This window comes from Apis florea, unplaced genomic scaffold, assembly GCF_048593485.1.
Source record: "Apis florea isolate Af1SG1 unplaced genomic scaffold, ASM4859348v1 contig_3585_pilon, whole genome shotgun sequence".
NCBI classification, from domain to species: Eukaryota; Metazoa; Arthropoda; class Insecta; order Hymenoptera; family Apidae; genus Apis; species Apis florea.
The window spans coordinates 722,974-745,160 of NW_028256788.1; the positions used below are offsets into that span (position 1 = coordinate 722,974).

Below are 22,187 nucleotides of genomic sequence, written 5' to 3' on the forward strand. Positions count from 1 at the left end.
CCACCATATAATATACTATCGTAATAACCTTATTTCTGCCTCGCTCTCTTTCTCTAGGGAAGACTTTCAGAAATTCTCTCGTTGCGCCTAACCTAACCTAACCACAATCAGTTACGCGCCATTGCCGGTGATCTCGCTCGATTCCAGCTCGTCGATCTTCGGAAAGATGTATACGAGGGCGTGGACGAAGGCAGAGAGAGGGAGAAAGAGGATGGAACGTGGTTAACGGCCGATTTACGTGCGATAAAGTCGTAGAGGCGAGAGAGAGGATATACTACACTTCGATATATATTAATGCGCGATCCGTTTAGAGGCAATTACGGGCTAATTCGCGCCTTCGTAAATCAGAGGGATGCCGTTTAGAGGAGTCGATCGGTACCATTTTCGTTTTTCGCTTTCGATGTACGTGACCGGGGTTGATGAGATATTACGAAGATACACCCTTGCCTGTTCTCGCCGCCCTTATCTGATTAACGACCCGTTTCCATCTGCGACGACGATACGTTAACGATCGCGCGCCCAACCTCTATGGAGATCGTCAATGGACCCGTTTAAACGCCGACGCGAGTTAATGGCCGATGATCTACTTAAATTTTATAGCGTTACGGGTGACTGTGCGCTGTTTCAATTATCGGCCGGGCACGTCCCAACGATTAAAGTGAAAATAGGGCCTCGGTTGGAAATTGAAGGTATATTATGTGCGGGATATCGAAGCGGGGAGATTTTTGAGGTTATGGTTTCGTGCTCTCTTCATTGCTCGTGCGATACGCTGGTTTGCGAAATACTTACGTGCATATCGATCGAGGAGGTTAGAAACGAAAACTGAACTTCAGAGATTTCGTGTTTAAATGCATATTACGGATCATCGAACGAATTGAAAAAAGACAATATGCGTGCAACGAGTTTACTTAAAAAATTATACCTTCTCGAAGGAGGAAGCCGTGTTAAGTTACACGGCATCGTGTCAACACCTAATTTTCTCGAACGAACGAGCTCTCACGCGAAGAATATTCCCTTATCCAGCCCGAAAAAATATCATCGAGCCATCCACGTCACGACTCTCGTGAAGCGTGATTACACACCGCCGCCTATCTCCAAATTTATTGAGTTCGCGAGAGGCTTAACACGTAGAAAAAACCTCTAATTAGCAGCAGTTTTTTCACCGCGAGAGGGCAGGCCCAGCGTTTAACAGGCTGCCTCGACCAAACCTCGTTTCGTTGCATCCTTGTTAACGTTTGCCAAAGCAGCGTCTCAATAAGCGGCACGGCCCGATCGTAAAGTTCGATTGCAGAAAGGAATTCTTTTTCGTGGGCAATAATTTATGATAAACCCGCACCACCGCGTATACCCGCGTAGCAAGGAGAGAGGATTTTTGCAAGTCAAGTGAGAACCGAATATCGATGTAATTATTTTCTTTCAACGTGGAAGAATTGGATTTGCATTCCTAGCCGTAAGTCACTTACGATGAATAATTTTTCGAAAAAGAATTAAATCTGAATCCAAAATAGCAGTGTGTAATTTATATTCTCAAGAGTCTTACTATCATTAAATGTACATTCTACGCATTTTCAATTTTAATTTTAATTCAAATTCTCGATAAAAATTTATAAATGCACGCGAAGGCGAATGTGTGAAACGCATCGAAATAAAGAAGAAACGAAATAAAGAAAAAAAAAAAAAAAAAGAAAGCAAATATAAAACGGGGAGAAGATCCGAAGGCAGCGAGGGTGAGCGCGAGATCTCGCACTTTAACCCATAATTACGCGATGCTGGGAATTCATTAGCGCGTTAACCAGGTGCGAGCACCATCCAATGCTGATAATCGAGGCCTGGACAGCTAGCCTCCAGTCAAGCCCTTCTCGAGAAAAAAATTAATCCCATCAGATTAACTGGCCCATTATAATTATCCACGTAAGCGTTAACGTAGCCACAGCTTCCACAGCCGAGCGGGCGGATTCGCGAACGGAATGGGCGTCCATCCTCCTTTTATCCCCCCCTCTTTTTTTCTTTCTTTCTTTCTTTCTTTCTTTCTTTTCCCTCTCATCTCTCCCTTTTTTTAAAACTTGAACTCGTGGATACGAGGTTCACGATACGCCAGATTAATTAGGTATCCTCCTTTCATTATCGCGTGGCCACGCTATTAGCTATCGAACACTATATTTCAATCGAGCGAGCATTAAAATAGTCTCACACTTGTTTCTTCGCATCGAGATCGGCATACGAGGGAAGATAAAATGTTAATTTACGATAGCCGAAAGTTGGAGTTAATAAGCTCTCGCGTAGAGTTTGCCCTCGACCTTCGATTGGAAGAAGGATATTAAAGGGTGGAGAGATTCGGATCGTCCGAGTCTGATACAAAGAAAAGATCGAAAAACCGTGGAAGGATATATGCGGAGAATTATTATAATTTCGAAAAAAGTAAAAATTTCCGAATAAAAATGATTGAAAGAAAAAAATGTAACGATAAACGTGAAGAATGATTTTATATATAAACCTATTTTGAAATAAATATTATATAATTTTTATTTACCGAAAGAAAATGTAAAATTTATGATCAAAATCAAGATTACGTTGAGCAACAATTAACAAATTTCAAAGCAGATCAATTATGAAAAACTTGGGTAAATTTTATCCCAAATAATCTCTAGATCAATTTCAAATTCGTGTTACGAGATAAATGTTTAACGTAATTCTTTTACGATAAAATCGCGATCCACCCATAATCAATCGCCCATTCCGAACTCTTTGAATCCTCGTAATCAACTCCAATTCTTTATTACCGCACGTCAGGGATTTAAGAGGAATCGAAGAATCACGATCCTCTCTCAACGTATATATACTTTCTTCAATAGCTTTATCTCAACCGATTCGATCGATCGAGTCGCCTGAGTGAAAGGGGTAGAAAGAACTCCTTTGAAAAAGAAAGAGAGAGAGAGAGAGAGAGAGAAAGAAGCGTGGAAAAAATCGGGACACGTCGTCGGTTGGGACTACCGTAAAAGCTGAGAGAGCCGTGCACGGGAGGAAGAAGTTAGTTTGAAAAAGGAGGGCGTCGTGATAAAGTGCGGGCAAGAAGAGACAAGAGAGAGAGAGAGAGAGAGAGAGAGAGAGAGAGAGAAGAGCAAGCAGAAGGCGGGGGCGCGGAGGGCCAAGATGGAGGCGAACGGGGTGGGCGAGAGGGAGCCACGATCGCGGCCTGGTGAGTTTCTTATGGCTCGGTGGGACAGAAAGATCCGCCGCAAAAAAGGACCGCCCTGGCTGCGTGGACGCGCAGAATCTGCAATTATATCGCAAAAAAGGAGGCGAGTGTTCGGGACAAACTGCTTCCTGGCCCGTAAACAATGCTGCCAAATAAGTCTGGGGGCATAAATCGTCGGTCGGCCGGCTCGCACGAGCAACCACCACTGGCTTTATCCGGGGCCAGCGCTCGATTCGCACGATAAAAAGCCAATCGATCGCTAAACTCTTTATTCCGCCGCGAGCTGAATGATCCTTCGGGATGGGGGATAAGATCGACCGAGGCGAATTTGGATTTACGAGTCTTCGAGGTTGGCTACTTTCGCCTTGATTCGTTTCAACGTGCTCGTCGAAATATCGCGATTGGTATTTCTTTGGCTCGGAGTATATTTTGTTTGCTTGGTTAACTACATGTTGCTTCCCTACTATAATATAGGACGGTGCGTAATTTTAATTGGAATTCTTATAATTCTTATCCGAATTCGTGGAAAGTCTCCGATTTCTATTTTGTTCTACATTTGTTCTAATTTTACTACATTATAGACGATACGTTTCCTATACTTCTCAACAGTTTCATATCCGTGCAACGGATCAAACAACCGCGACACCACTGCGTATATTTTATACAAAAGATAAGAAGTCTAACTATGCGATTTCTATCATTTACGCAATGATGGAAAGAGTTTTCGAACAATTGCAATTCGGAATGTCGATATCTTTTCACTTCATCGCAAGGTATCTAATATTTCACAACAGAATTTATAGCAAGAGTATCGAGAATTTATAGCAGGTATTGTGTAAGGAATCGTGGGTTTTGGATTGCTATCGAGACATTTGGGGCCTGCTGATCGTTCAGCTTCAATCGTTGAAACAAGGAGGAATTATATTCGTGTACAATAGGGTTTAACCGTGAGTTATAGAGTTATAGAATGGACGATAAGCGACGATAATGAGCGTCGATATGGATTTTTATTCGAGTCGAAGGATTTTCGAGTCTCGATGTAATTATCGTTCGATTTGACGCGTCAGGATGCGCCGTAAAAACTTTTACGAGCATCCATCGGAACAGTTTAATGTTCGACGTTGCACTTCGAATACTTGATTCGCTTTTTTATCGCAATTATATTGCGAGAAGAGAAAAAGTACCATTTTAAAGTGATATAAGAAATGAAACGATGCGTCAAGCATCGTAGCTAATTAAATTCTTAATGAGAGGATCGTTTGATTGACCATTATAAAAGTGTTAATGCAAAGAGTTAAAAGATTTGCAATTAGCATACCGCTTTTACGAATAATTTTTCGAATAATTCAAATAAATGTTACATCGAACCAAATTTCGTTTATTCGTTCGAAAGTCTAAAATTATTTTTAATAATAAAAAAAAAAAAAAAAAGAAATGGAGAAAATTACAAATGTTAATCGAAATGTTCAAAACATCATTATCTAAGAATCGCATCTTATCGTTTCCTTATAATTATACCTCGTTTAACGAAAAATACGAACTTCCTCCACTCTCCAATCTCTTAAACCTGTCAATTAAAATTTTATCAATTATCTCCAACTCTCGATATCCCTCTCCTTTTCCTTTCCCAAACCATTTCTCAATATCTTATCGGACGATTTGCAAACTCGATCGCATCCCAACATTGAAACAAATTTGCACATTGAACGGCTGTCAGTACGTTAACGAGGGTATATCGTCGTGCGAAGGGCGAACGCGAATTGACGTGATCTGATATACAGAGAAAGGGAAAGAGGAGGAGTGTTTCAAATCACGGCCGTCTAACATTACGCTAATTAAGGATCTTATTCAGTGAAGATGACATATCTTCCCTTCGTGTAATTGGAGCAAGATGTATTTAAGCGATGGAACCTATCATCTTCTCACCGTTCACGAGACCCGATCGAGCTGATGATAATTGATGCACACTTAATAACGAACGATCCGCGCAAAGTAATTAAGAGCATGCGCGCAAATTTATCAAGATCCCCTTCCCTCTCCCTTCTCCTCCCACCCCTCCCCCCTGGAACATGCTATTAACGTCAAGACGTCCAGGTTTCAGATACGTAAACTCGTCGTTAACGATTGCTGGGAAACGAGTGGCCGAAACCAGCTCTAGATTGAATTACCTTCGATCTGGATTATTTCGATCGGATCGCATCGTGGACCGGTATCGGGTGAAAAATTTTACAAGGAACTAGATTTACAAGATGCGCGTATCAAAACCTAACCTAAACGTTTACTTATTTATCTTGAACCATTAATGATATAAAGATATTTATAGAACGTGCATAATTATAACATGTACAAAATTATAATATTATGTGCAACAAACTTTTATCTTAAATTAAATTCGCATTAATTCACGGATTCACGGATGATTGATAATTATAAATATTTAAGATTTTTGTCAAAACGTGCATATTAAAATTTCCCATGAATGTCTGTTTATCGTTATAAAAATTGAAATCAATCATAGGATATTATATCGTAAGAGATAAAAGGTTACCGAAGAATTCGAGAAGGGTAAAAAGATTGCGAACATTTCCTCTGTACAAACGGGTTAGCGGTCCAGAGAAGTGTTCTGGTTGCATGGAAACCTCGAGGGAGGACAGATAATCGATGAGGGGGACCAAGTGTCCTGACCATAGCGAGGAATTGACAGACAAGGCGCTATCCTAAAGGGAATACCTAAAGGGAGATCGTGGCTCTCCCGCCTCTGCCGAGAAGTCGAGCAATAAATTCGCGGATACGTCGCCGACAGAAGGATCTGATAGCGGCGAAACTTGCCCGTGCGCAAAACCCTTCTTTTCGCCCATACCGAATATGGAAACGCACGACCCTTCGCTGAAACGATTCGAATATCCGTACATCTTGCGCCAAGAATTCGATTAAATCATGGAACAACCGTGGAAAAATCAATTTTGGGATATAATAATTAAATAATCGATTTCTTTTGTTTCTATATCATCTGTTACAATTTTGAATTCTTTCTTTTTTTGATTGCAATGTTACAATAATCGAAAATATTTCAAATTTATTTTTGAGTATAATATTCAATGTCTTTTCTTTATACCAAGATTTTTGTTATAAGGACTGATTATTTTTTTTCTTTTTTTTTCATCTTTCCTTTCATTTAAAATCGAAGTAATTATTATAAGAAAAACTTGAAGAAAAAACTTTGCGTCTTCATCGATTTCGATCATGTTTAAATATGTAAAATCAAATGACTTTTTTCTTTACATGTGACAAACTATCAACCTTAATTTCCGAGATATTCGCAAATAATTGCGAGATATTTATTGATATATATATATATAAAATAAGCAATAAAAACAATAAACTTAATTAAACATTGGAACGTAAAATAATAAATTTTATAGCACAAATATGAAGAAAAAATAGTGAAGGATGGAAATAGAGTAAAAATGTGAAAATTGTGGAATCAGCGCCACCTTTAGAATACTTAAATGAAACATATGAGACAAGGAAAACAAATAGTAAAAAAAAGAATAAAGATAAATTAAAAACATCTTTCTAAAAATACTCAAGAGATGGCGACAACATTTAATTCTTATTCTATCTTATCCTAGTTTCGAAAAGATATCTTGCATACTTACGAGATGGCGCTAGTGATCAATTTTACCATTTTGTCTTATTCTATTTATTTATATTTGAATTTTATTTATTTCATTTATTAGAAATAGCACTGATTTCATAATTTTTAATTTATCTCTTATTTAGATTCTATATTTACTCTTCGCGCATGACTATAAAATACATGTCAATTGAACGCATTTTCATCATTTCATATTTTAAAACTTTAATCTTTATCCATTTTACTATTTTAATTTTTAATATAAAAAAATATAAATATTATATTCTCAGTTTTATATTATATCTCTAGCACGATAATCTTAAAACATATATATATATATATATATATATATATATATATATATATATATATATATATATATATATATATATATATATATACATATATACATTATATATATATATACATATATACATACTATATATATACATTAATATATTATATTATATCATGATAAATAATATATTTTGACATGAACTATTCGCTTAATATGAGTTATGAAATTTAAATAAACGAAAACTTAGCCTGACAAGAAAATTTTGAATATATTTTGAATATTTTATCAGAAATTTGTCAAATTTATTTGTTCATTATTCATTTGTCCATTATTCAATTGATAATTGAATTATCTAATATTATTTTCAAAAGAAATATTATTGTATTATTATATTTTCAAAAAAAAATTATTATTATATTATTGCTTACCTTTAAATTGCTGCATAATTGCCAATTTATTTCCATTGTTTCCAGTTATTTTTCAAATAACTCACAATTAACAATAAAAATTTAAAAAGTGAATGGACACTTGTCCGTTAATTTGCCGCTATAAAGGTTCATAAATGTATAATTTTATGACACATATTCTGAAACTACTGCAGCGCACTCTTATTGTAGAATGAATAAAGTTCTTCTTTGACCTGGACACAATATTTTCGTATTTCTGTATTAAATATTAAAATGAATTTATATTTGCAATTAAATTAATGCTATGCTATATTTCAATTAAAATTACAAATTTATATATTTTATTGTATATATTTTAGAGTTGTATAAAAATATGCATAACAAGAATTTAATCATATATTTATGATAAATATTTGTTCATAAAAGAATTTTTATTCTATAATTCATTATTTTAAAATTCATATTGTGTTTTATATTTCAATTTATATTCAATCTATTTCATGACTATTTAATATCATTTTATGAACACTGATATAGTATCACATATGATTATCTCATTGTAGTAGGTGGCGCTTTCTCAAATTAATTTAGTGTATAGAACAAATTAATTTGTATATTATATGCAATTATTGACACATTTTATAAAATAATATATTCACTGAGGTAATCCACAATAAACATAGAAAAAATTCTTTGCAATGGAAAAACATATAAAACCATTAACAGATAACAATGTAGATTCTCAATTCATGGCTGTACTAGCTGCAGTAATCGTGATTATTATAACTATAGGTAATTAAATATATATAGGTTATAAATTTTTTATATTTTATATATGTTAATTTTTAATTATCATGTAGTAAAAATTAAAGCAAACTTAGTAATAATTTTCACGAATAATAAATTTTGTGATTTTTATTATTACATTATTTGAAACAACATTACAGTCCTTTTTCATGTAGCAAATAAAATTAAAAATATGTTTATTTATTAAAAATTAAAAACTTTTCATATAAATTATTGTAAATTATATATACATGAAATTTACATCACTATTAGAGTAATAATAAGATGTTTTTTTTTTAAAGAGCACATATATTCAATTTTTTTTATATTTTTTACTAAAATTTATAAATAATATTCACAGTCTCGTAGTTTCAATTGTCAACATTCTATAAATACCACATTTATTTTTTTTAAAAAAAATGTATATCATTATAGCCACAGTAATTAATAAACATTATAAATATAGCTGCAAGTAATGAAACAAACATAATATTATAGTTGTATACATAATATAAAAATAGGTACATTTTTATGTAAAAATTTCTTAGGCTTTTATCCTAATATTTATAAAATTAAGTTTGTAAAGCCATTTGTTTGGTAGTAATAGCTCAATTTTAAACATTACTACTTTTTTTATAAGTTTCTGTTCATTTCTTTTGCATAGTGTTATTTGCCATATGGCACAAAAGAAGATCTATAGGAAATAGTATATTGTTAACTGGTCTTAGTGATGCTGGTAAAACATTGATATATGCACATCTACTTTGTTCTAAATTTGTTAAAACACATACATCTGTAAAAGAAAATATAGGAGACATCATAATCAATAATGTAAGTTTATATTAATATATTTTTATTAGTTCTTATAAAATAAAGCTTAACATACCAAAAACATAGGCTTCTAAAGTTGTTGGTGTATTTAGCGTTCTCTGAAAATTGTTGATATACCTGGTCATGAACGTCTGCGTTATAAATTTTTTGATCAATTCAAATTATCTGCAAAAGGACTTGTCTATGTGATTGATTCAGTAACTTTCCAAAAAGATATTCGAGATGTAGCAGAGTAAGTACACACAAATGGTAAGTCATCACATCCTGCAATATGAATAATAAATAATCTTTCACTTTTAGATATTTGTATAATTTACTTTCCGATTCTGTTATACAAAAAAAACCTGTACTGATATTATGCAATAAACAAGATCAGACTATGGCAAAAGGTTCAGTTGTTATAAAGACTTTGTTAGAAAAAGAAATGAATTTATTACGTATGACAAAAACAAGTCAATTGGAAGCTACAGATGCATCAGCAACAAATGTTTTTCTTGGCAAGCAGGAAAAAGATTTTGATTTTTCCCATCTAGATATAAATATTGAATTTGCAGAATGTAGTGCATATAACAAGGATTCTGAAACTTCTGCAGATATGGAGCAACTAAACAATTGGTTAAAAAAAATTATATAAAAATGTTAAAATGTCCTTTCATTTTTCCAAATAAATTATTTGTTTGTAACTTTTTAAATTGTTTTTTATAATTGTTTAATTTATATAGTTGACTTTCAGTTGTATTTTTATAATAATAAAATTTATTATCTTTCAATTTTATCATTTGACAATACAATTCTCAACAATTACATATTAAAAATAATTGTCTTACATCAAAATTATGTTACATATAATTAAATTTTGTAGCTTTTACTTAATATAACTTAAAATCTATTATAATTTTGTTCTAACCTAACGATGTTTTCTATTTGAGCAAATATAGCATAAAATTCGTTCATACTTCTCACATATTCTATAACAAGTTTGTTATAATTATTAATTAAAATTTTAAAATATTTTTGCTTACGTCTAATATTAAATATAAATGATATAAATAATAGTATTTTTCTTTCACTTTAAAAACATCGTTCCGATGATCAACAGATAATCGATGCAACTGCAGGAAATGTAAATGCTTAGTTAATATAGATAGCAAATGGCGTTTTATTTAAATATTTTTTCTTTTTCCCATTAAATAAATAAATGTTATTATTAATAACTAACAAAAAAATAAAAAAGAGTAAATTTTGCGTGAGATATATCGAAATATTTTTCAAATAAAATAAATAAATTATATATTTATATATATATAATTAATTATAAAAAATATTTTTTTTTACATATATTATAACTTATTATTATAAATTAAAAAATAATTTAAAAAATATATAAATTCTTTTGTTTTCAAATGATATACGAATATAAATATAACATTCTATAATTACTGTCAACTATATGATGTCAACTATATATTATCTTTATAATAATCATTATATTTTAAATCAATATTTTAAAATATTTTATTATTAACTTTTAAATTTTCGAAAAAAAAGTTTAATATATTAGATAAATCAATATTAAATTTACAAAATTGAAAAAAATAGATATCATAAAAATATGCAACAAAATTTTTTATAAATTGAATTAAGTCTTCAAAATATTAAAAAAGAATAATTTTGATATTAAATTAAGCTTAGCTCCAATTAAATAACATTTCTATATAATATTATTGTAATATATTTATGATACAATATGCATATGTAACAATTAATAACTAACTAATTATGTAAGTGAAAACTAGATATCTTAAGATTATTTACATTATAATAAGATCAGATATTATTCTTAAATACGTATTTTTTAAATTAAAATTATAACTTACATGTATAAAAAAAATATTAACTATATTTTATTTAAAATTGCATCTTATAACAAAAAAACTTTATAAATGAATCAAAAATTTAAGTTTTAAATATAGTAAACTTATTCAAAATAACTAAAAATTATTGATTAATAAACCAGAACGAAATCTGTTTCACATTATGCGCCATTGTACGCCATTTTGAATTTAAAGCACTTGAAATTATAAAGAAGAAGGAGTATAACCTCGAATATCAATCATGTGTTTACTTATAAAGTACTATTTTAGATAATATAGATAAGATAAAACAAATTGTTTTGCATATTTCGATCGTTGTTCGGCCATATTTTTACTGAATCACGCATTTTATGAGTGACATTCAATCTTTTCCTTCACTCGGAAAAATGTTTTAGTGTCAAAAGAGAATTTTCAAACAGTATATTATATTATGTCTCATTCCACGTTTCAGAATAAAAACTACAATGTTAATATTGGAGGTAACTTTATTTTTCAATAACTATTTTTATAAAAAGTTTTTTTATTACTATTAATATGAAATTATAAACTAAATATTTATACATATTTATATATAATATAATTCAATTAATTGACTAAATTAATTTTTAAAAAAAAGCATCCATAATATACAATACTATAAATACGTACTTCAGATTTGACTTACTTAATTCTGAACAGATTTAATTAAACAAATCAACTTTTGAAATAAAACAGTATGTCTTGAATATTTATCGTCACAAGACGATAATAGACTATTAAATGTTTACCATAATATATGTATACATGTACAGGAATGCAATGAAGTTTGATTTTAATTATTATTGATATTAAAATCTTAAAAGTTATTTACAACATAATTTGAATATAATTTTTAAATTAAGAATTTATTTTAAAAATTCGTCACATCACGATTATGACAAAGTTATAATATAGTATTTTAGAATTATAAAGTAATATTTCAATTTTAATAATATAGCTTAAACTTATAGTATTTGAGTATAAATTTAAAAAAAAATTTATAACATTAAAGATTACTTAAAATCAGATAAAAAAATAATCAACTTTTATATTTTTTATAGATATGCGAATTCCATACAAGGACAAAAACGAAACTTTTACAGAAAATCATCTCGTAAGTAAAGAACCAATTGGTCAATTTAAAGCCTGGTTCGACGAAGCGTGCAAAATTCCGCAAATTTTTGAAGCGAATACCATGTTTCTTGCTACAGCTACCAAGTAATATTAAATAAATTAAATTTTCACTGTATATTAAAAAACAAAATTTTTCATTGTAAATTAAAAACTGTCATTTTATGAAAATCGATCTTTATAGAGATGGAATTCCGTCCGTGAGACCAGTATTACTCAAAGATTATGGAGAAGATGGTTTCAAATTTTATACTAATTATGAAAGTAGGAAAGCTCGCGAAATAGTAAGTACATTATATTCATATTTTCTAACATTGTATATATCTATTTGATTTTTAGGCTGAAAATCCAAATGTAGCGGTGAATTTTTATTGGCAACCTTTACATCGAAGTGTAAGAATCGATATATATCTAATATAAGAATTATTTTTTAAAAATAATATTAAATCAGCAATAGTATTTTCCATTTATTTTCCATTTATTTATATTAATTTAATTAATAGAGATTCTTTAATAAATTTTTTTTCTTAAGTAATTATTTTTAAATAATATTCATATTTAAATTATCATTATAAATTATTATCATATTAAATTTTCATTGTATATAATTATTAAAAATTAGGTACGTATAGCAGGTACAATAAAGAAAACTTCTTTAGAAGATTCAGAACGTTATTTTCAAAGCCGACCATATGCAAGTCAAATAGGATCAATGGCTAGTAAACAGAGTAGCGTAATCGCAAATAGAAATACACTTATAATAAAAGAAAGAGAATTGTTAGCTCAATTTCCAGAAGGAAAAGTTAAAAAACCAGATTGGTGGTAATTAATATAAATTATTAAAAGATAAATTATCAAAAATATATTATATAATATACAATGATAATAGATTAATTTGACTTTTAGGGGAGGATATATTATTATTCCACATTCCATAGAATTTTGGCAAGGTCAAAGCGATCGCTTACATGATAGAATTCATTTTAGACGATTAAAACCAAACGAAAAAATCGACAATGTACTTGTTCATCAAGGAGATAATGGATGGGTTTATGAAAGACTATCTCCATAAACAATACAGAAATAATTAGATTATGTATTAAAAATACAAATGCAGGAAAGACAATATTTTCTCAGTAGCAAATTCTATTTAGGAAAACTACTTAGGTAATACTATTTTCTTTCAATTTTTAAAATTTCTCTTTGTAATCCTAAAAAAAATATATATATATATAAAACTGTTGCTCGTTTAAAAAAATTGTAAAATATATATTTACCCTCTTTACTTTTCCACACTATTTTAACATCAAAAATACCATCTTCTGTTATTAGGTTTTCGAATTGTCTCATTCCTCCTCCAACACCAAAATAATAACTTTTACCAGCAATAAACCTGAGAATGGTTTTTAATATTATATTTTATTATCATAAAAACTCTGAACCAAGGTTATATATTATTATACTTGCCCAACACCATTTTGACTGAGTTTTTGTTTAAAAACTTCATACAACTTTTTATGGTTATTGGGATTATAAATTGTTTCGCTTGTAAAAATCAGATCATATCTTATGAATTCGTTCTCATCACTACACAATTTCGTAAATGATTCCCAATCGCCGCAAAAAAATTGACATTTCTTTAATATACTTTTTCGATCTTCAAAATTTAACATAACATTTGGAATTGTTACAGTTTTAATTATTTCTATATTCTGTGAAATTATTTAACCATACAGTTTATTTTATAACGAACATAAAAATTACTATAATAGATACGAACATAATCTTGAAAATGTACAGTCGAATTTTTAAGAAGAGCAATCAAACCAATTATACCAGTACCACATCCCAAATCCAAAACAAATTTATTTTGGAATTCAATGTTGTTTTCTGATAAATATCGTGCTAAATCATAACTGCATTCCCAAATTTTTAAGCCACCTTTTAAAAATATGGATATGAGAAACATAATTAACAAAAAAAAAAACGAGATTTTCTTTTAAGTAAAGTTTAAGTATTAGTCTACCTTCGTATTTAGCGGGAATAAGATCAGAATGTTGTATCTCTGCCTCTATAATATTACTGCAATTTTCTTTTTGCAAGTCATACAAAGCTTTTTCAGATCTAATTAACTTTAATTTACAATCCGGAAATATTAAATATTCTGTATAATCGTTAGATTCGTAATATTTTTCGATTTGCAATTCCGATATCTCCACTTTTGAAGCAGGAATCCAATCAATTGTCGATTTTTTCATATCGTCATTTTTTTCTAAAATAACTGCATTTAAATCTTTTTTATAAAATTATTTCTTAAAATATTAATTTATAATCAACAAAAATAAGAATTTAAAATTAACCATGCGCAGATGTAGTATAACAAATATAACCTCAAAATAATTTCTTACACTAGGAATTTGAACTAATTTTATAGAAAACATAACAAAAATACCTTCATCTTTCTTGTTATTTGAAAAGCCGAATTTAAACATTGCATTTAATAGTTATGTTCACAATTATTCACAAGAAACTAATATAAACTAATAAAAATAAAATAATTGAAATCAAAAATCATATCAGAATCAATACGAATGAGATATACTAAAATTAAATTTATTCGTCAATAATAGGACATATATATGATTATTATATTTTAATACTGTAAAATTATTATATTAACAGTGTTAAAAATGTTTATAATGTTTATGGATAGTATAATTACTTTAATTAAAAAATTTAAATTATAAATAACATATATAAAAGTGTAATGAATTAAAATTACATAAATAATTTTATTTACTTATAATTACAATAATATAATTATATAATAATATATATGTAATATAATAATATATGTAAATATATATATACATTATAAATAAAAATTATTAAATCAAACATTTCAATTTAACATATATATATATATATATATATATATATATATATATATATATATATATATATATATAAAGTGAAATGTTTGATAGTAATTTTTATCTTTCAGTCCTTAAAATGTCTAAACTTTTCATGTTACTAATAACAAATTTATATTATTAACAAAAAAAATTATGCAATTATTCCATTATCAAATAAAATAACGCAATTATCAATCTTTGTATCTTATCACAGTGATATTTTATTGTATCGTTCTATCTTTTAAATCTTTAGATTTTCACTTATCAATATTTATAAATCAATTAAAAATCAATGTTTTTTTTTTTTTAAATATTCCGTGAAACAAAGATATTTATCGGAAGACAATGAATTTATTTCTTGTTTTTGCTGTACAATGAAAAAGGAAGGAGGTTAATAAAAGCACTTAAATGTGCTTCCAAGGGACTTCCCAGACGCGTTCAATTTTTCGTTTAAAAACCGGCTCCGTTTCATAATTCTTATTTAATTATACGTTTAACCACGAGTTCGAAACGATTTCGAATACCATGGAATCGAAAAATTTTTTAACTCTTACAGTATACATTTTGATTTTATTCATATCAATCGAAAATATATTCACGTTACCAATTTCCTGCATCAACTTTGAAAATAAAACTGGTAAAATTATTTTAGCTTAAAATTATTAAAAATAAATTTAGTAAGTGAAAAATGGATATAAAAATGAATTTTTATTTTTTAATTAAAATCTTTCTTTTTTTCATTTTTTATTTTCACAGTAGTATATATAAGTCAAAAGATTCGTCGATTATTTAACTTTTCACTTTTTTCATTACCACATAAACTTGAATGAAAAGAATATAACGAATATCGTATATAAAATTTAATATATTCAGGAAAATATTCACTAACAATTAATTATAATAATTTTTTAATTACGATAACTTAAGAAACATCGTACTGTCGAGTTACTTCGTTTAATTTTATGTTTACATTTTCTCAATTCTGCACCACTGCTTGTACAGAAAATTTACCATTAAAAAGAATTTTATCTCGATCACGTATAGAAATTCCTAATATCGTGAGCAGAAAGGAATGGCAAGCTAGACCACCAGTTATCCGAGAGTTGATGGACAAAACGCCGAAACCTTACGTGGTCGTTCATCATGGAGGGATAGCTCACTACTGTTACGACATGAAAACGTGCTCAGCGATTGTGAGAGAATATCAAAACATGCATTTGGACGAACGAGGCTGGTTCGACATTGGTTACAGTTTCGTTATAGGCGAAGATGGAAATGCTTACGAGGGTCGAGGCTGGGATTACGTTGGAGCGCACGCACCTGGTTACAACACGCAGAGCATTGGAATATGTATCATCGGTGACTTCAGTAGTAAGTATTTTGTGAATTGTTTCATAAAATTTCACGTAAAATTTAACAATGAAAAGTGAATTAATGATGTATTAAATGTGATTGAATCGAAATTTAATTCTAATTACGATTAACGATGGAAAGATATATTTCTATTAGATTTTTACGATATCAAAGATATTAAAATTCTGATCTTATTAACTTTAGAGTGTTTGAATTTTTCTTTTTTTTAATTTTCTTTAAATTTTCTGATAAACATTATAGATTCTAAGAAATTATTATAATACAAATTCTACATATCATTTAAATGAAAATAAAATCTATTACATTTATTAAATCTATCAAATCTATTTTTCTTGTAGATAGACTTCCCAACGATGCAGCTTTGAAGACATTAGAAGCTTTGATCAAATACGGAGTATCCCTTGGCAAAATCAGTCAAGATTACTATATTATAGGTCATCGACAAACTAAAAATACTCTTTGTCCAGGCGACAAATTTTACGAATATGTTCAAAAATTTGCACGATGGACGGCCAAACCAATACCAAAAAATTCGACAATCATCATTGGATAAATAAAAATATCGATGAATAATAATGCAACTTAATATATTTTACAATAGATATAGATATATATATATATAATAAAATAATATAATATATATAATATATCATATTATTGACAATAGATAACAATATCTTGAAATACTTATGGAAAATAGTTTTAATAATTAAAATTGTAAACTTAACAATAAATAGAGAGATTAAAAAATGGTCTTTATTACGTTAAGGAAATTTACAGTATTTGTATTGTATTATTGATAAAAAAATGCAATTAACGATAATTAAATATAAAGATTAATTGCAATTTATTTTTTTTCTTTTTATTTTATTTCTTCGATAAGTTAAGTCAAGTGTGTAAATAATTAATTACATATTATCGAATGTAATTGTAAAATTGAATATAGTTTCATGTTACTTGTTAATTTGAAACGAATATTTTTAGAAATAAGTTCATGAATAATTTATATTCTGATTTCCTTAGAATAATATGGAAATGATTTCATAGAGTAAAATGCATTTTATTTATCGAAATAAATGAATGAAGAGATTCTCTTGAATGAATGAAATTATGTATAATTATGAGCTAATGTAATTAGTATTGATTATTATATTCAATAAAATATTGATTTTTCATTTTTCGTGGTATATTTTCGCATATCTAAGAAATATAAAAATTAAAGCTCACGTAATTATCGTTATATATCAATACGAATATAAAAAAATAGATTAAGCGAACTCGTTCAAATTAATAAAATTAAACAGATTATTATATCAAAAATTATAGCATTGGGTTTCCTTTAAAGAAAAAAATAAACATAAACTTTCATCTTATGAAACATAAAAAAAAAAATGATTTTATTTTCGAATCAATAAAAAATATGTCAAGAATTTGACTCTTAATTATAAAATATAATTTTTTTTATTAAATTATAAATACATTATAACGCAACCAGTATCTAAAAAATAAAAATTTTGCCATTAAAATGATATTGTTTATAAAAATATTCACATTTCAAATGAAAACTAATGAAAAGTAAATATTTTATTATTTCATAATTTATTGACTCATATTGGTATCATAATTGCAACAACAGTTTATTATTCATATTCGGAAAAAAAAGATTTATTATATTTAATATTTAGCATATTGTTGAAAAAAATTCTCTGGAAAAACATAAATTTTTTATTGCTCTCTAAAGAAAAGAATGGTATCAAACTTGAGCAATAAGATATAAAAATAGTTTAAATAATGAAACATTTTTTTTAATACCATTTTTTTAAATAGATAGTCAGATTATTAGATTTCTATTCAAACCTTCTATTCTTGTGACGAGTAAAACACCATTGCATCAATAAATTATTGATCTTGAAATTCATGATCATTCAAGATCACATCTCTTCATTTAACATCTCTATCGATTTCAAAATCAAAGATCACTTATTGTCAGTAATAACGCATCTTTATATTTTTGACTGACTGGTTCTTTATCTATGTGCTATTTACGTTGTTTCGAAATTGACAGTGATAAATCTTAAAAACAAATAGATCTTTTTAAACAAATTAATGTAATACAAAATTTTAAATAAATGTAATGAAGATAGAATAGGAATCCCACTTTATCTGATACGGTCAAAGATCAAGAAATCAAATTAAACTGACCAGCCACTTTATATACTTGGTACAATTTAACACAATGCCAGTACAGATCTCTGTGAAGAATGACGAAGATGACGAAGTTACTAGCAGTGCTTTTTTTATTTGCCAACTGTCAAGTACTATTTTGCGCTGTTCATGAAACGCCTAGTAATAAATCTTAAAAAATATTATTGAAGCAACGAATGTCGAATTGTGTTGAATGTGCAAGTGTTTTAATACTTTTTTCAATAATAATTTCAATATTTCGAATTAGCGAAGCTTTAAACTAGATTCTATAAAATTCGATCGCTATAAATCAGCTATCGTTGCTTGTTTTCTTCTTCGAGAATTTTCTCGAATGAAATGATTCTATTGCAAGTCATAAATTATAAATATCGTTATATAAGTGTATATTAATAGATGCATGATATAATAAATTTCTTCTTTATTTTTTGCAGTAATTTTACTAAAAAATTTTTATCGTTATTTCATTAAGAGTTCAATTATTTGAAACAATAACTATCGTATTCAATACAATTCTAGATTCTTTTGTAAATTTTTAAAGTAGTTCAATAATTTAATAATTCATATTTACATCTAATCCAATAAATTTTACTAGTAATGAAATTCTGATCAAAATCATAATTGCTTTAAAAAAAATGTAGAATGACGTTCATTCTCATTTATATCATCATCGATTTTTTGTTTATACAACAAATTATATAAAATATTCAAGAAAAGTTTCCACTGACTGATGTCAAGAATATTTATTTATAGTCCTGTTATCATTATTATTTAATTGGCATTTACCAATACGAAGCATTTTAATTAATTATCATTTTGTTTGATATTCTCTCCATAATCGATTAAAAAACTAAATTAAAAAGCATGAAAATATAACAATGACAATTATGTTGATGTTATTCATCCATTAAAGTCAAAAATAATTTACCGTAATTATGAATAACGAGATTTGATCTTTCATAGGAAATCATTATTTTAATTATCATCACGTGTAATTATTTTCAATGTTAAAATGAGAAAGAGATAAAGAAAAAAACAAAGAAAATAATTTCCAGAATAAAGTGAAAATCTTTTAACAAGAAAAGTTTTTTTGTAAAATTATTCATTTGTTGATTTTTTGTTAATTTAGTACATCCAAAGATAATATCGAGATCAGAATGGGGCGCCAGAAAACCGACGAAAACTATACGAGCACTTGCACAAGATCCTGCGCCATTTGTTATAATTCATCATTCGGCGACAGATAGTTGCATCACTCAAGCAATTTGTAATGCAAGAGTGAGAAGCTTTCAGGTAAATTAGACAGATCACAAATCTTTCCCATTTATTGAATATAAAATTCGCATGCAATAATATAAAATTCAAAAGATTGAAAATAAATAAAAAGATAATTTAAAAATTTAAAAATTCGATCAATAAATCAATATTATTTAGATTAATTCTATTACAAATTTTATTTCATTTTTTATTTCAAATTTCAAGAACATATATTAAAAAATACATAAAAATATATAATACATAAAAAAATACTCAAAGTTTTTTACTTTTTTTTAATTATTATATTTAGAATTATCACATAGATGAGAAGGATTGGGGTGATATAGGCTATCACTTCTTAGTTGGAGAGGATGGAAACATTTATGAAGGAAGAGGATGGAACAAACATGGTGCACACTCGATACCTTATAATTCGAAGAGCATTGGAATTTGTATAATTGGTAATTACGTTGGTAAGTAAATTATGTAGTAGAATATAAAAAGATATTTACTTAATTATTAAAAAAAAAACTTAATTATTTAAGTATATGTTAATATCAAAATTATTATCAAAAATATAATTTAAAATTAAATCTGTTATATATTTTTAATAAAATTTACTTAAAATAGCATAGAACTCGAAGTGAAAGATGTGAAATAAATATTACGAGAAATTTCTTAAAAAGTTCTTATATGATAATTCAGTCCCATTTTATTTCTTTTTATTTTTAAATTTTTGTTTATTTGTAGGCCATACTCCAAATGCAGCAGCTATAGAAGCAACTAAAAATTTGATCTCATACGGTGTAGCAATTGGAAAGATAGAAAGCAATTATACGTTACTTGGCCATCGACAAACAACACACACTTCTTGTCCAGGCAATAGTCTATACGAATTGATAAAAACATGGCCACACTGGTCCTCGGTTTAAATATTAAATTCCATCCCAAAGTATTATTATATGATTTATTTTATATAATATATATAATATTTTTTAATGGAAGATTTAAAAGAAAAAAATCATTAAATTATTTCCTAAATTTTAATTTTGTTATTATATATTTTTAAAAAGTATGAAGTATTCTTTTAAATAATTTATACATAGAGAGTCACTATACCATTCACTGAATTATCATAAGTATCTTCCTCTGTTCTTACGCAAATATCTATGTGAGAAAAATCGGGTGAACTCGTTTTAACATCGTTGTAGTGGCTTCTGTCTCTAGCCTAAGAAATAAAGTGTGATTATGTTTCAAAAAAAAAAAAAAAAAGACATTTAAATTTTAACTGAATGATACCTGAAGTGGAATTTGTCGCAGAAATTTTGCATTTAATTCTGGAATACACAATTTTGTGCCATATGGTATCCCTGAATCGAGATCCATGGAAACGGTTACGAATTCTGTGCGCCCATCAAGAAAATCCTATGACGTAATATTAATATTTTCTTTAGTAATGTAAAATTATAACAATAAAATATCTTATTTAATATATAAAGTATCCTATTTACAAAATATGAATAAATTTTATTTTCCTTATTAGCAAAATTATTAAATCAAACCTGCAGAGTTCTCAATTTCTTCATCTTAACATCCAAATAATCCGATTCGTTGTCACTGTCAAATACAGGATAATAAGCTGTCAGAGTCACGTTATAATGAACACGACCAGTACACTCGAGATCTGTTTTACTCAGACATTTTTCTAATATGAATTAACTATATCAGAAAAATATATAAAACACAAATAAAAATTTATATTTAAAAATTTATTGTTTTATAATTACCACTAGCAAAAATGGATGAAACAAAAAGGACTGTGAAGAAAAAAATTAATATCTGTTTTCCCATTCTGTCAATAACAAGTCACAACTTTATATCCCAAGATTGATCATACAGCACATCGATATAATAACTGGGTCTGGTTCGCTGCGATTTATAAAACATACTGTGTAAGCTGATGTGTCAACCATTGGAATTTGTCAATCTTTCAAAAATCGAAAGAAGAAACATCGTGTATGATCAACTTTAAATTTACAATTATAATAAAATAAAGATATAAATCCATTAAATTTTTTATAATCCAAGTTATTTTTCCATGTATATTATCGAATAAAAGTATATGTTTATTCGTATAATAAAAGATTAATTGACTATTGCGACAAAATCAGCAACAATGCATAAACGTAAAAGGAAAAATTTTAAATTCAAAATCTTTAATAAATATATTTGTTTATTCATCTTTATTTTATTATTTCATT

At 27.8% G+C, this 22,187-nt stretch overlaps 6 protein-coding genes across 9 annotated transcripts; 4 read left to right on the forward strand and 2 right to left on the reverse strand.

Moving 5' to 3' along the window:
- The first annotated feature begins 8,056 nt into the window (after positions 1-8,056).
- SrpRbeta (signal recognition particle receptor beta) lies at positions 8,057-9,847 on the forward strand. Its single transcript, XM_003694448.4, has 4 exons — positions 8,057-8,330; positions 8,989-9,155; positions 9,248-9,387; positions 9,456-9,847. The coding sequence occupies exons 1-4, from the start codon at positions 8,237-8,239 to the stop codon at positions 9,787-9,789; spliced, it is 735 nt and encodes a 244-aa protein (XP_003694496.3). The 5' UTR covers positions 8,057-8,236; the 3' UTR covers positions 9,790-9,847.
- A 1,137-nt stretch (positions 9,848-10,984) lies between these two features.
- LOC100865551 (pyridoxine/pyridoxamine 5'-phosphate oxidase) lies at positions 10,985-13,463 on the forward strand. 2 transcript variants are annotated; one of them, XM_003694447.4, is made up of 6 exons: positions 10,985-11,508; positions 12,109-12,265; positions 12,363-12,462; positions 12,518-12,571; positions 12,801-13,000; positions 13,085-13,463. In XM_003694447.4, the coding sequence occupies exons 1-6, from the start codon at positions 11,460-11,462 to the stop codon at positions 13,248-13,250; spliced, it is 726 nt and encodes a 241-aa protein (XP_003694495.1). In that variant the 5' UTR covers positions 10,985-11,459; the 3' UTR covers positions 13,251-13,463. The 2 variants fall into 2 exon arrangements, with proteins under 2 accessions (XP_003694495.1, XP_086770215.1); XM_086914089.1 differs by lacking the exon at positions 12,518-12,571 and having other exon boundaries at positions 11,193-11,508.
- On the reverse strand, positions 13,258-14,972 carry LOC100872299 (histidine protein methyltransferase 1 homolog). 2 transcript variants are annotated; one of them, XM_012487729.3, is made up of 6 exons: positions 14,631-14,972; positions 14,205-14,450; positions 13,959-14,119; positions 13,646-13,890; positions 13,456-13,571; positions 13,258-13,389 (listed from the first exon to the last, which is right to left on the reverse strand). In XM_012487729.3, exons 1-6 carry the CDS (start codon positions 14,668-14,670, stop codon positions 13,352-13,354), a joined length of 846 nt encoding a protein of 281 aa, XP_012343183.1. In that variant the 5' UTR covers positions 14,671-14,972; the 3' UTR covers positions 13,258-13,351. The 2 variants fall into 2 exon arrangements, with proteins under 2 accessions (XP_012343183.1, XP_031772931.1); XM_031917071.2 differs by having other exon boundaries at positions 14,205-14,459; positions 14,631-14,819.
- A 305-nt stretch (positions 14,973-15,277) lies between these two features.
- Positions 15,278-17,317, forward strand: LOC100872181 (peptidoglycan-recognition protein SC2). Its single transcript, XM_086914103.1, has 3 exons — positions 15,278-15,730; positions 16,138-16,464; positions 16,806-17,317. The coding sequence occupies exons 1-3, from the start codon at positions 15,619-15,621 to the stop codon at positions 17,018-17,020; spliced, it is 654 nt and encodes a 217-aa protein (XP_086770229.1). The 5' UTR covers positions 15,278-15,618; the 3' UTR covers positions 17,021-17,317.
- A 1,286-nt stretch (positions 17,318-18,603) lies between these two features.
- On the forward strand, positions 18,604-21,441 carry Pgrp-s2 (peptidoglycan recognition protein S2). 2 transcript variants are annotated; one of them, XM_003694445.4, is made up of 4 exons: positions 18,604-18,813; positions 19,799-19,962; positions 20,237-20,399; positions 20,677-21,441. In XM_003694445.4, exons 1-4 carry the CDS (start codon positions 18,729-18,731, stop codon positions 20,856-20,858), a joined length of 594 nt encoding a protein of 197 aa, XP_003694493.2. In that variant the 5' UTR covers positions 18,604-18,728; the 3' UTR covers positions 20,859-21,441. The 2 variants fall into 2 exon arrangements, with proteins under 2 accessions (XP_003694493.2, XP_012343163.1); XM_012487709.3 differs by having other exon boundaries at positions 18,716-18,869.
- On the reverse strand, positions 21,023-21,940 carry LOC100865432 (uncharacterized). Its single transcript, XM_003694446.4, has 4 exons — positions 21,714-21,940; positions 21,489-21,631; positions 21,226-21,351; positions 21,023-21,154 (listed from the first exon to the last, which is right to left on the reverse strand). Exons 1-4 carry the CDS (start codon positions 21,775-21,777, stop codon positions 21,023-21,025), a joined length of 465 nt encoding a protein of 154 aa, XP_003694494.2. The 5' UTR covers positions 21,778-21,940.
- Between the last annotated feature and the right edge of the window lie 247 nt (positions 21,941-22,187).